A 15,170-nucleotide genomic window follows, 5' to 3' on the forward strand; every position below is an offset into this window, starting at 1 on the left:
ATCTAATCGCTAAACAACGATAAGGACGCTGAGTTAAGGATATCATTGATCATTTAGAAGGCGGCACGCGTCAATCCCTCATCCTATTTCGCGAACTTTGCCGTCATTTTGCTTACGAGAGGGCATATTATACAAAGAAACACTGGATGTCGGCAGCAGATCTATCTTCCTAGCCGTACCTAAAGCGCTTCGCGATGACATCCTGTTAGCTTGCCACGACGAGCCGACATCTGGCCATCTGGCTACTCGAGGGACTCTTGATCGGGTGCGACAACTATCATACTGGCCTAAACTGGCTGCTTGCGTCAAGCGCTACGTGAAAGGATGCCGCGAATGTCAGCGTCACAAGCCACCACCCTTAAAGCCTGCAGGCCTCCTACAACCCATCGATCCACCGCGTACGCCGTTTGATCAGGTGGACCTCCTTGGGCCGTTTCCTTTGTCTTACTCCGGAAACAAGTGGATCTTGTCGCCACTGATTACTTGACGCGTTACGCTGAGACGAAGGCACTACCGCGCGGGACAGCATCCGAAGTCGCCCAGTTTTTCATACATCACATTGTGCTTCGTCACGGCGCCCCGTCATTCATCATCACTGACCGAGGGACAGCGTTTACGGCAAAGCTCTTGGACGACATCTTCAAGCTGAGTTACACGACCCACCGGAAGACCACTGCATACCATCCTCAGTCTAACGGTTTGACAGAAAGGCTAAACAAAACACTGGCGGACATGATCTCTATGTACGTGGATGTGCAGCATAAAACGTGGGACGAAATCCTACCGTAAGTAACGTCTGCGTACAACACCGCAACGCAGGAAACGACTCGATTCACACCATTCCGCCTCATTTATGGTCGAGATGTTCAATCCATGCTAGGACGCTATGATTCCTTATGACGACACCTCCCAGCACGGGCAGCTAGCTCCTGACGCGACGATTACATTCAGCGCGCAGAGGAAGCGCGTCAACTGGCCCGCATGCACATAAGAACGCAGCAGTGTGCAGATGCACGAAGGTACAACAGCCACCATCGACAAGTTACCTACGAACCTGGTGACCAAGTTTGGGTTTGGACCCCCATTAGACGACGAGGTCTCAGTGAGAAACTCCTGAGCAAGTACTTCGGACCGTACAAAGTACTAAGGCGTGTGAGCGAGGTTAACTATGAAGTTATCCCAGACGGAGGCTCGGCATCGCCGTGTACCGCGCACAGAGGTTGTACATGTCGTCCGCCTAAAACCATATTTTAAGCGGTGATACTCCTATTCTTCTTTTCGTCGTGCAGCAAACTTTCTTTTCCCCTTGCTGTTGTCAGTTAACTCTCCAAAGAACTGTGAACTGCGTTTTCTTCCCTTATTGTGGACCACAGACCGCATTTTCTTTCGCCTGCATCTTCGCTATATGTTACAGTCGCCGACCGATAAATCGGACACCGATAATTCGGACATGCTCGGTAATTCGGACAGTAGCGCGGCACCGCCGATGATCCCATAGAAGTAATGTGTAAAGACGACCGATATTTCGGACAGCTGCGAGATCTACATTCGATAATCCGGACCCTGTCCGAGGCTGTCGCGCACGCCGAATCGCCAGCCATTATCTCCTCCGGCGCCCATACCATACAAAGTATGGCCTCAGAGATCAAAACGAAAGCTAATTGGGGATCTATGAGGCTTTATTTCGATCGCTACGTTGTGCCTCAGAGATTTCTAATTGGAAATGCCGATCTTGGAGGCACTGGTCAACTATGGGAAATCATATCGACATCGCGAACATCCTATATTCCGGTTCCTGTCTCCCCGCGCTGCGCTGCTATCGCCACCGTTCTGTTGAATGCGTCTGCGGTAAAGCGTTCTGCGCACGCGTTCATTTTTATCTTGGGACTTGTTTTATTTTGCGCTCTGCTGTCTCAAACGATCTGAGTTAAATGGCGCCAACGGTGCCCTCACAGCCAGCTCCGAAGGCCGCACCGACGACAACGAAACGCGGCAGATACAGTCAATGCCGATTTTTCGGACGCCCGATTTTCCGGACATGCTCAAAAATTCGGACGCTTTCGCGGCACCGTCACCAGCCCCATAGACGTCAATGGTCAAGAACGCCGGAAGTTTCGGACGCTAAAACTCTTCAGCGTCCGATTTTTCGGACTTTCTGCCCAAATTGCAGGTCCGAAAGGCAATAATTGAAGCCCCCACCTCTGCCGCGTCTATCATCTCGTAGGTTCGAACCAGCGCTTTCGTGAGTCGACCTGTTTACGACAGTAGCAGAGTCTGAAAAGTCAGCTTTGTCGCGATGCCGAAGTGTTATGGGGTGAAGCGGACCGGAAATTCAAAGGGGCCGCTATCACGGCGCCATGCGGCGATGTCTTTGCGGATAAGCAGTGCAAATGCACGGAGGCGTGATGGTGGCAGGTGGCAAACGCGCCAGTGCGGCTCAATCACTGACAAGCCTTACGATAAGCATCTTCAGTCAACTGCTCGATAGTGCATGTGGCCTGGGGCAGTTACTTGCGTAGTGCACGCATTTAATAGGCGAGAACCCAAACGCGCCGCGCCGCCATTCATGCTGCCTCTCTGTGCGACCGCGAAGTGCGCCGCACAGACGCGTTGCCTTCGCGAACGAAACCAGCTCGTCATCGTACAGCAATCACATCACACTGGCGGAGATACAGGCGGACTTGGTTGCACGTAAGCGGAAGTGCGGGCAGCAACGCATTGACAACATTTTTCGGCCACCGGGACCCTGAAGTGTCAGTAAAAGTATTTTTTTTTCTGACGCATTCGTTTTTTCGGACATTCGATAATTCGGATTTATTTACGTTCTCCGTGGAGTCCGAATTATCGGTCGTCGACTGTATAACGTATTTCTTTTATTTTTTTTTTTCTCTTGTTTAGCTTTTTTCCTTATCGGCCCCCTCAGAGTATCTCTTGCGTGTCAGCATCGAGTCGATGCTCCGTTGGGAGGGGGAATAATGCCACCTGGTGTTTTGAGCCAGCATGCCGTGGGCAGCCGGAAAGAGGCGAAGAAGACGAAGGCAAGGAGCGCTTGGATTGTGTCTGTCATTCGCGTCTTGTCGTTCCGCTGTTCTTACCCCTACAGCGCCTATAGCGCGTGACAATATGTCGTTAAAACCAGTCTGCCTGTTGTCAGTAGCCTGCATTGCGCGGGTGGCGAGCACGTTCACTGTGAATGGATTTATTTTCTGCTGTCCGTCGACGCGCGGCGAACTCCTTTGACGACCCGTCACCGCAGTTCACACACACTAGCTCAAGCTTGACGGCAAGACCGTATTCCCGCTCGCCTCTCCTGATCTCGGTGTCTCCGTTGCAAATCTTGCACTTTAAATGCAATGTTATCAAAGCATTTACCGCCTCCAAGTCCAGGATGGTGAAAGTCGTTTTATCAGATGGGGGACCCGCGCGTTTAGCGATAAGGCTGCGCTTCCGTTCCGTCGCCGCAACAGATGAAATCTCTTGCAGCTTCTCTTCTGCCTTCTTCTTCTTGTCTTCTATCTATTGGGGCTGCAGAATTTGTGTGTCGTGACGCACACGGCCGCTTTCCGCGACGTTGTCGGCAACTGACGGGCTCGTAGGACTAGCGTCCGTTAGGCCTACCGCGCTGGCGTCGACGGCCGCTGCGAGTTCGTCATCCTCGTTGTTCTGGGTCGTTGCGGGGCGCTTCCTAAGTTCTCTGCTAGCGATCGCCTCACCCGCTTTCCGAATTTGTGTTTCGTGCGGAACTTCTTGATGACAGGACTTATAGCTGTAGGCAGTCGACAACACCACGACAAAATGGCGCACGCTCACGCACGTCTCGGCGGTGAAGCAGACGCCGGAAACGCCGCTTGGCGAATCAGATGCCTAGATTTTGTCACGTGCCCCAAGCAGCCAATAGAATCGCGCGCTTGTACTTCTGGATGACGCGTTTTTGCTAGAAAACCAATGAGCAAGGCGAGCCAGGGGTGGCGGGAAATTGAAGATGAAAAACGGCTCTTCCAAACGAGATCAAGATGGCCACGATAGCCCGTGTGTACCAGCAACGGTTCAGCGCGGAAAGAGCGCGATTTTAGTGTCAATTTGCGCTCAGACAAACCTCATATTGGTGTTACAGATTGATTTTACGGCGGAAATAATGAAAATAGAAGCTACAAACTTAGCAGATTTGTGCAAAAATAGATATAGATTCCGAAAATGTCAGCTTCAAAACGTCGATTTTTTCGCGATTTTCGGCCTTCTAAGACCGATGTCCCCCCTTAAATGACCTGTTCAAAGTGGAAAATCAAGCGCAGCACAACTTCAAATGCGGGAACGACGACGACCGGTGACCTAAAACAGAGGTGGATGTCACATGCTGACGGCGTGTTCGAAGGTCATACCAGTTGAACAATGGCCACATTGTCAAAAACTGTGAAATCAACCACTCACATTGTGCACTTTCCTTTCGAGACACGTGCGCACTACATTCTGTCCTTTTTGTTCCATCGAATGCTGAACAAACTTTTCGAACCCCGGCCATAGTCTTTGTGCGCACGCCAGTAAGTATCTGGTAACACGAGGCTACCACGGCATGTTTTGATAATGAAATCAGTCTTTTTTCACGTCCTAAGCCATGCTTATTTGGCACATGCTTCGAAATGGTCTGATTGAAAGGTAACATAATTCCTTCTTTGTTGCACTCTCGGTGAAATGACGCTCCTAGTGCAATTGCTCCGTTCAACAGAGGAATAAAAACAACACAAAAATTTTCTGTCTGGACTCCGTTTAAATGTGCAATGAAGTTTACTTATATTTTTGCGAAAACATGTTCAGAAGTAGTTGCCAATAACTTGCACATGCAGCTAATTTCGGCGATAAGTGCGGCTTTTTTTTTTTTGCACACTGCAAAATAGGCCCACTGACACTGGGTGGTGCCATGCCGAAAGCACAACATAGTTATGCGTCATACGCTTACTGTTATAATAGACGACCATGAATGGTTTATGAAAAAAATTTGCATTTTCAATGACAACCGTGCATAATAAAGTGGAGCTTTATTTTTTTTCATCTATACATTAAACCCATGTAACAACCAAGATACCAGAAATGGATGTCAGCTTTGTTTATGCAGTAGTATTATGTTAAAAGTGGAAAGGTCCTTAAAAAGTGAGAGCTTGACACAAACAACAAGATTCTCATGACGCCCTTTAAGACCTGCCTCATTTGTCTATTATAGCATTACACATTCCCAAGAAAACTGTGGTTAGAGTGCACAGTGCTCTTTTCAGGCTCCTTTGCCCCTCCTGTCTAATCAAAGCAAACGGTTACTGCCCATAAAATAAGTTTAGCCGTTTTCTGTTTTTGGTGGCTAGGGGCTTTCGACATGCAGACATGTGTTAGGCAAAGAGTAATGCGGTGAGCAAAACAGGGAGTGTTAAACACATACTGACACAATCTCCCACAACTTTAGCAATTTCTAGTGGTGCCCACCATTGACATCTACTACATCAGTCACTGGGTTATGAAGAAAGGCTCAGAAAATGACTTGCCAAAAAATCTGCTATCATTAGGCCATTGCATTGTTCACTGCTGTCATGTTGCCAATAAATGAACTTTCAGTGCATACAATGAATGTACATTCGCCAATCTGTAGTGACAGCCAAGACAATCGTTGGAATATGAACTGACCGGGTCGCATGCAGGCATTTGTACACACAGCAGTGAATTAAACCTAGGCTGTATTCTCTGACAAACGTTCCGTTATATCTCATGTGACGAGCGTTGAATGCGCTGACGGGTGACACCATTTCCTGTGACTGATAAAACAGGATGCACGGCACCGTGCCAGCCCCGCCGCTCGTAGATGCTCTAGCGCTTCGTCGTGCCAAATCTCACAAAAATGTTGAATGCAGCAGGCCCTTTTCTGCTGCTTGTGGAATGAACTTACTCATTTTCTCGTGAACTTAATACTTTAAACTTTCTATTTTTACATTCAGGTGATCTCTGTTGAGTCTAAATTATCCGACCATGCAAGGACATTACATACCCCTCATTCATAACTAACATAGCCAAAACAATGCAACATAGGTAAACCTAATTTAATCATTGTAATTTGAAAAGCCAGTACTTTCAGGGAAGTGCATCACAACCCCGCCTAAGAACGAAACTGGACGACAGGCAGTACCCAAGTTCAGCAACAGAAACAACGCTTGTACTCACGACACTCTTCCTGAGCGTTTCTGGATCATACTTCTCCAGAATTTCCTTGGCAACTTTGTAGGTCTCGGTTTCCATGACATTGTCAAGCACCGAGCGCTTCTGCTTGATCAGATCTGTGAGCTCTTCGTTCTTCCTTTCGATTTTTCTCCTGAAGTACCACTGCAGCAGCTTTTTGGCAAGCACAATTCTGTGAGAAAAACGAAAGTAAAGAAGTTCAGGACAGTAGGCATGAGGAACAGATATGACCATAACAGTTGTCTGAGTAGCTTGTCGTTCCTAATCCGGTATGAATGCTCAGTGAAAAACAGACACAAATCATAAATGAAATCATAACACATGGCACAACCCTTTCGTCTAACTATACTACTCCATTATGTACTTCAAGGGCAATGGTGTGAAAGCCACACTAGTAAAATTTAGAACTTGCGTCATGCATTTGTTTTTTATCTGTGACATTTTCGATGGAAGGGGAAGCTTGAGGTTTTATGCCTAAGTGCAATGCAAAACTTGGCATGAGCAGAACTGCTGGGAGTACAGAAGAACCTGACCCATTTTAGAATAGAATGCAAGCAGTGTATAAGGTTTAATGTACAGAAAGGATTTTTGCATTGCCAAAAGACTCAATATCTAAAGCTCCCTAATCCGTATTTCATATATAGTAAAACTGTTAAATTGTTAATTTGCAAAACTGGATATTTCAAGCTCATCCACAAACCCCAGCAAGCATACGTATTGATTAGCAACATCAAGCTCGAGTAAATCAGATGTATTTGGCCACATTCTTGTGAAAATGGATGACCCTCGGAGCATGCATTGTTCAACAAGTCACATATGTCTAAGTGCAATGCAAAAAAAGTGAAAGTGGCATTAGTGTTCAAATGAAACAAAGCAGCGGAGTCTCTCGACTGTGGCTGAAGTCATAATCACCAAGAGGTACATATGGACTATTTTACAGATGGGTTTTAGTGTCGCCATATTGGGCTGTTAACCTTGCTGTTTTGTATCTTGAACAAAAAAACGAACTGTGCTACGGTTACGTATGCACGTAACTAGAGACCGGATTTTGGGCACATGCCTATTTTGTTCCTTAAGCCATTTTGACATCGCGCCATTTTGATATATGAGAATGAATTAGAGGTTAAGATGGGCTTTTATAGCGTTTCTATAGTGCCTATAAATGTCTATTTTGCATTCATGCCTAAATGCTTGCAAATGCCTATAAATGCCTATTTCAAAATTGGTACTTATATGAACGCTATTTACTAGCCTCAAGTTTCGCTCCAGGGTGCTGTTTGAGACCGTTATTCAAGTTACCGTGTAAGATTGACTGTTAGGCACTATGGGGTTCAACCTAGTCCTCTAGTTCAACATACTCTAGCAGCAGTGAAGCGGGACATGCCGGCGAGCATTCGCCGCATGCTGACAAGGCCCAAGCGGTTGGCGAATGCGAAACCGCGGAGAGCCACCAGCGGAAAGAAGAGTGAAGAGAAAAAAAAGAAAGAAAAATGTGATGTGCCCGCAGCTTTTGTTTTGTTCGTAATTTACTTTTTAAGGCGTTCACTGCAGTAGCGCCAGAAATCTTTTTCAGGGGTGGGAGGACAACCATACTTTATATATGTTCGTGCATGCGTTTGTATGTGTGCATGTATAAACACACACACAAAACTGAAAAGTTTCGGGGCAGGGGAGGAGGTTGAACCCCTTCCTCCCCGCCTGGCTACGCCAGTGGTTCACTGCCAGGGGAGAAACTGGCTCTGCGCAATTCAACTGGGCCAATAGGAGGAATCCCTCCCTTCTGGTCTTTTAGCAATTTGGCTGTCTGCTCCTGCTCTGCACTTCTCAGTCATTCCAGAAAGACACTCAGGAGTGTGTTGATTAGACAGTCGACACTTGACTCGCTCTGCAGAACACGGGAGTGCGAACCGTGCAGCACAAAGCACGCTATGTTCAAATGTTGGTGTCTTTGTGCTATGTTAAGCAATAAAATCTTTGTTTTCCTGTCGTAGACAGAGGTCGCGCACGTCTTCGTTTGAAATTATTTGCAATTATGTGAAAATTTATTGTGCCTACAGTATTTACGATTTTGGAAGCCTAAAATATTGTTTTGTCTGCCTATTTCTTGCGCCTAAAACGAGGTTTTTAGTGCCTAAAAATCCAGCCTCTAACGATAACAGTTTGGTTGGTTCATTCGATGTTTCTTGAGATTATCAATTCACGTCGCGAAATACATAAATAAGAAAACGTTCGACTAACAGCCCAAGGAGGCGGCGCCCACATGTCTTACATAAAATAGTCTATAGGAACATATCAGTTCGGATAAGTAACCTTCCTGTTGGCCTTGTCTTTCTAGTGATAAGGTGGTTGCACATGTGCGATTCTGTGCTCTCGTGTGAGAAAAAATTTCCAATAAACTGCACTTGTAAGTTGAGCATCTGTCCTGTCAAGTTCTTCGCTTCTGTTCCTGCTGTTTTCCGCTCATACAATCTACAATAGTCTAAAGGAATGAGAGAAATGCCAGAACACTCTCTGTGCCTTACTTCGGCCTTTATAGTTGTCTTCAGAGAATGGCATGCTCCTGATTTACGATAACATCGACAGTGAACATAGTTTTCTTGCGGCTGTGTGGAATAGCATTTTTATTTGGGGCACGCTGGGCATGTGCCTTCATGACTGGGTCATTGCCACGGAACTGTGCTGTTATCGTGCACACTGACTATGCCGAAATCATTTGATCTTATGAGTTGTCAGCGTTGCCGGACTCCTCTACAGTTGAACTGCTACATATAAACACTCAAAATGTGAAGTTTCTTAGCAACGAAAAGTTTATGCAAAGTTTTTGTAAGGTTTGTAAAAGTTTCCATACAGTTTCTTTACAGCCAAATTTTGTGAGCTTGTTACAGGACGCTTCTATATGGTTTGACAAGCAATGCATAACTCCAAGCTCAAAAATTTGGCTTCGAAATCTACATCTAAACAGACCTGAAGACACAAGCCTGTAAAAGTGCAACGCCACACTTACCCGACAGGAAACAGCACCAGTGGCACAATGCACAACACTTGGCCCTGAAGTGTCCTCGGGAAGTACCACACATAAGTTATGATCATACACAAGATGTAGAATAAACATGAGTAGAATATCAATGCCCCCACGAGCCTCTTCTGCTGTCGCTCTGTGTTCAATTTGTACTCATTTATATTTCGAACTTTCTGCAAGAGAGTTGGAAAGAAACAAACGCGGTTAAGACAACTCTTCGCTTCAGAAACAGCACGACTCAGAGACATGAGAAATGATGATAATGGCACGTTGCATATGCCACGCTGAATATAACCCCAGCCCACGGTGTAAGACTGTAGATACTCTTTAGGTGAGGACACTTCTCAGTTTGTTTGCGAGGCACGTTCGACCAGATCAAGAAACAACGGTACGTGTCCGTTGGTCTGCTGATGGCAGCGGATATCTACCACCAAGACGATGCAACTTCAAGGCGGAAGATATTTTATGTACCATTGCTATAGCAACAGATATGGTCTGCGGCAACGCCGACGTTCATTGCAGGTCACGTACGCGACCTGCATTTTCAGCTTTAGTTGCTAGCGTGCCATAGCCGTCTTTGCTGACTCGGAAATTAAGATTTCCCGTGAAGTGCCGATTGTTACAGAAGAAACACCTTTTCGTCTTGTGTCGCCCCTCCAATAGGTATCCGCTGCCATCACTGGACCAACAGACGCGTGCCGTTATTTTATCTGGTCGATCGCGTAGAGATTGTCCTCATCTAAAGAGTATATATCTTACACTGTGCCCCAGCCATTTGCAGTATCGACATTATCAAATGGCACCACTGCTAGACATTAGAAGTACTTCAAAATATTTGTGTCGTATCTCAGATAATCACTTAAACTTGGACATTGTCACATTAGCAAAGCTTTTTTAAAGTGATTCTATCATAGAACAGTGCAGTAAAGAAGCTCTCATGTTTAAACATCACCTTCCATTGAAATTCAGGCCTTTCCTTTGCTTTCCACAATAAGACTAACAAAACGGAAGTTATTCTCGGTGTATTTTATATCAATGTGTTAACAGTGACAAAGTTCGATGTCTCAAAAAGTGTAAAAAGTACATATGTTGCCATCGAAACTTGATTTCAACATAACCCTGAAATTTGTACCGTGACTGCTATTTTTTGCTTCAAGGATTTGGCAATTGTACCTTTTCAATGTCGTCTAGCAACTCCTTCGTTCCAGGCTTGTTCTGCGTGAGAAATGCAAAACATCACTGAGACGTGGTTTGACTGTTCATCCCTTGAGTGGAACAAGAACAACAAAATTACAAAAGAATCAATCCCCATGGCTATGATACAGATAAAAGAAACCTCATGATATTCAGGTGTACTAGGTGTTACATTTTGGTACAGACTTTCAGTCCTCCAGCTTGCTTCATTGAAAGCGGTGCTGAGAAGCTTTTTGAACATGGCAGGAAAGCACAATCTACAATACCCATGCGAACACGCAAGCCAAATAACATTCCACTTTGTGGAACAAGGAACCATAGCATCACAGAATAGATCTGCTCACTATTGTGACATTCAAGATTACTCCCCCTCCCCCCTTTGCCCTCTGCTCTCTCAACCCTTCTCTTTGACCTATAAGACATTAAAGGGACACTAAAGAGAAACAATGAGTCTGTTTAGATAGATAAATTGTGCTCTGAGAACTCTAATGCCGTTAATTTCGCCATCATAGGTTTATTAACAGAGGAGAAAATCAAGTTCTAAGTCTCATTTTTAAATTTCGCGCCGAAATCTCCCCGCATGATGTCACGGATTTCAAAGTGTATTTATCATATTTTGGCACCATTGGCTCAACAAAATTACCCTGAACTTGGTATGATAAGTCTATGGCCCCCCTCAGAGGACAATGTACATTTTTACCGATTAGGAACTACGTAGTCCTTAGTACGTGCCGCCAAAACATGTGACGTCATGGTGAATGGTGCGGAAAAGTGGCGTCGCCACCCACATTTTGTTTTTGCGCGTTTTCTCGCTTACTAAGTGTTTTCTCGCAGCAAGCGTGGCGTTTCTGGTATCGTGAAACAGAACGTTACTAATATGAGAAAAATCGTTTTGCTCTTTAGTGTCCCTTTAACAACGATGTTACAGCAGGTGCGACAGAAAACAGGCCCCAGCTGCAAGGCAAACATGGAACCACCTTTGCAGATTTTACAAGAAATGGAGTCGGTGTGGTTACTAACAACCCAAGCATCGCTGTCCCATAGCAACATTATAACGTTAACATCACCGTATCACAGCTAAAGTGCCAAATTTTCAGAGTGAAACCTCACAATTACACTGTGACAAAAGGACAATGTCAGAACACAATGGGCAGTACAGTCAGCTGTGCAAGAGGCAATTAGGTTGGCAGTGCAAGCTGTGTCACATGTCTTTCTGAGTGCCCCTTAATTAAGTGGGAAATAATCTTAGGCACACAAAAGCCACATTTAGAAATGCTAGTCTAATGTGTGGTTGCTGACACCCTTTCTGCAAAACTTGAACGTAGTGCAAAAAGTTGAATCTCTATATGATGAACCCGGATAGAGGGTAATTATTTGATACAACAAAGTCAACCTGAAATGTTTGTGGTTTTGTCTTGCGCTGAGTACTATGAAACGAGGACAAAAAAGGGACACATTGACAACGAATGGTGCGCGCAAGCTCGCAGCTGCTTAATTCGTACCTTATGATGTGTCATATAAAGATTGACAATCAGATGAGAGGAGTGAAGGCGAAAAGAGCACATATAAAATAATATAACATATACAACAATCAGCTGATGCCTTTGTGGGCCAGTTAAACTTAAGACAGATTGGTGTATATCATGTTTTAGGAATTTGCTTTTCTCATGAGCTAGCTGTAATGAGGGCGTTCCAATAAACTGCTCTTTTGCTGCTGTGATGAATGGGGCTTCTTTGATCTCCCCGACATCTTTGTTACCACCGCGTGCAAGCAACTCGGTGTCACAGAGAATTAGTGCGCATGAGCCTTATTTGGAATGTGGTGCAAGATGACCTGCTCCTTGCAATTGTTGGCATACGCATGGAAACGTTCATTAATGCAGTGTCCAGTCGACCCTATGCAGTGTTTGCTGCAAACAAGGGGGATATGATATACAACCTGCTAAGCACTTTGCATAAAAGCCTCTTTTTGCTTTACTGCACAGTTTCTTCTCTGCCAAGTTGTCATTTGCAGCTTTGCACAGTCCCTTAAGCTTGTGTGGTGCAGGGAAAAAAACAGTGACGCTATGTCTTTCACCTACCTTTTTGATGCAGTGAGAGATGCCATGTAAGTATGGCATGACCACATTGCTCAAGCTAACCTGTTCTTTCTCCTTGGTGGCGTGTATATTTTTTTTTGTTTCTTTGAGTAGTTTTCACTGATTCCTACAAACCCGTGAAAATTAACTTTTTATTTGTAAGTGTTTATATTATAAACTTTTAAAATTTTATATGTGTTCACTTCACTTTGCACCTTCATTCCTCTCCTCTAATTTCTTAACCTTTATATGATTTGCTCCAAGATACTAATAAACTAGTTGTGAGTTTCTGCACCATCCATCATTGTCAATGTGTCCCTGTTTCTTCCTCGTTTTGTAGTAAAAGCACAGGAAGAAGCCATGAACAGCCACCGATTAGCACAGTTTATTGCTATTTTAAACGTAAAATGTTTTGTGGCAATATAAACATGTAATGCATACATGCCGACAATAAGTACTGAATACAACGAGTGTATGTCGTGTGAAACTTCATCAAATCAAATATCAACTGTATTGATAAGGATATTCACTAAAGCCATGTTCACTTGCATTTTTTACCTGAACATTCATTTCTGTAACCTCATCGTAAACAGTCTTTAGCTGCCCACGGAAAGCAGCGTTATGACTAAATTTCTAGAGTAATCTGTGCTTGTTCATTATATGCGCTAATTAAAACACACCATTTTTCTAGCCCCGTATATCACAGTAAACCTAAAATAGCTCAATGATTTTGTCCTATGGTGCCATTTTAATCATTCGCCCTTGACAAAACTATTGTTGTATGTTAAGAACAGCTCATGTCTTGCCATTCTCCTTGGCATTTCGCATCTAAAATAACAGTATCTGTTACTCAACTAGCACAAAATGTCAATGTTGCTTACATCTCTTCAATGATCATGTGTACACCACTATGTGATAATTTATTTCACTGTTCAGAGTTCACCCAGCATTCACATTTATGAGTCATCAGCTTATGACCGCTTTTGTTTTCAATTTGGACCAGATTGCACTGAATCTTGTCTTCATTAAATGAATTTCTCTTTCCTTTTCTGTCACTGAATGGTTATTGTACACGGAATTGCGTTGCTTTCCAAGAAATTCTATTTTTGTATAACTTATGTAAGCACAAGGCACACGCAAGAACCTTCCTTTTAACTAGATCCTCCCACCCTCTACAGCCATTTGACTGCACACTACATACTATGAGCAATGGTGACTGAAATACTGCACAGATCTGCTCACTTGCTGCCACACAAATTATCGCATTTACCGCAGTAAAAGGTTTTTTTTTTCCTTGCACTGTTATGTCAATATATGGCGTAAACAGTCACTTATTTCCATAACAGTAGTATATCGTTGTAAATGACACTGCAACAATAGCGCACATTTTCTTTCATGTTATATTCTCTGTACACATGACACTAAGAAGCAAAGGAAACCTTGGGCATATCCCCCTTCGCAATGGCCTTCACTCATCGCCAAGTCAATAGCGCACCAGGAAACTAAACAAACGAGCAAGCCAAAAATAAACGACTAAGGACACTGACCACTACGGCGTGCGCTGACCACGCATACCTGTCGAGCAAGTGGCCGCGCCGCGACGTGTCACTGAAGATTTCGGCTTTAAGTTACACTCCCTGCGAGGTCTGATTACGACCCGAAGCAGCGGTCCGACTGGTCTGAGCTCGGCACCTGACACAATTCGATTTTTTTTTCTTTCTTTTCATTCTATTACCGGTGATCGATGTGCCCATTTATGGGGCATTGCATCGCGGGCGTTGCGTTAATCGGCGAAGCCCAGCCTCACGTAACAAGCGCCGCTGGTGGAAAGGGGACGCTGGAATCTGTTAGGCCGGTATCCGGATGTCAACAAAAGTTTGCCGCTTGTTCGGCTTATCTACGGAAACTGCCGTCGCCGATTCGCTCCTCAGGTACGGCTTCGAAAGGCGAACAAAAGCTATTCGAGGACGTTGCTCTACGAGGAAAGCGCCGCAGCAGCGGTGACATTCACGCAGCGAGATTTCGCGCACTTCGGACGTGACACTCCCACCCGACATACCACACTGACGGAACGATTAAACGAAGCAATCGATACACCGTTCTCGCTGACAAGTAGCGCGTGTAAACGCTTTTCGGACGCTGTTTACAAGAGACTACTCGGTGGTTGCTAGCACGGGGGAATCGGCCATACTTACCTTGAATCTCGACCACAGGACCCCCATTTTTCGTTCTCCTGTCTTGAGGACCCTTCGGAGAAGCTTCAAATTTGGAGTGACATCGGTGAGCTCCACAGGATTTTGTCTTTGAAGACTCGAAGAGTCGCTATAGCCTCCTGGACGTTAATCGTTTCGAATACATTTCACCCGAGGATTTAGCGGCGGAAGCACACGATGACGTAAACGGAAATGACGGCGTCTCGCGCGTCGCGAAACGTGCGCTGCTGCCACCTATAAAAAAATGACATCGAAACCGAAACTCACATGTTTCGGTTTCGATGTTATTCTAATATTAATCGAAATATTTGTCTTAGCACATTAATAAATATATATTTTGACTCCCGCTACAGCTGCGATGCGACGATCGCGTCCTACTTAGCGATGTACTTTTATCAGCTACGCGGAATATATAGCTGGAAGTTATTAAACGAAGCGACTGCGAAGTACGCA

The 15,170-nt window shown here is 44.9% G+C and overlaps 1 protein-coding gene across 1 annotated transcript in view; it reads right to left on the bottom strand.

The window, feature by feature from the left end:
- Nucleotides 1-14,912, bottom strand: part of LOC119395004 (endoplasmic reticulum junction formation protein lunapark-B) — a 20,983-nt gene extending 6,071 nt beyond the window's left edge. Inside the window, exons 1-4 of the mRNA XM_049416055.1 lie at nt 14,700-14,912; nt 10,406-10,447; nt 9,218-9,405; nt 6,199-6,385 (exon numbers count right to left, since the gene is read on the bottom strand). Of these exons, the coding sequence (XP_049272012.1) occupies nt 6,199-6,385; nt 9,218-9,405; nt 10,406-10,447; nt 14,700-14,726 (444 nt within the window). The 5' untranslated portion in view covers nt 14,727-14,912. The remainder of the gene's footprint in view (nt 1-6,198; nt 6,386-9,217; nt 9,406-10,405; nt 10,448-14,699) is intronic.
- Nucleotides 14,913-15,170: the final 258 nt, after the last annotated feature.

This window comes from Rhipicephalus sanguineus, chromosome 5 (assembly GCF_013339695.2).
Source record: "Rhipicephalus sanguineus isolate Rsan-2018 chromosome 5, BIME_Rsan_1.4, whole genome shotgun sequence".
NCBI lineage: Eukaryota > Metazoa > Arthropoda > Arachnida > Ixodida > Ixodidae > Rhipicephalus > Rhipicephalus sanguineus.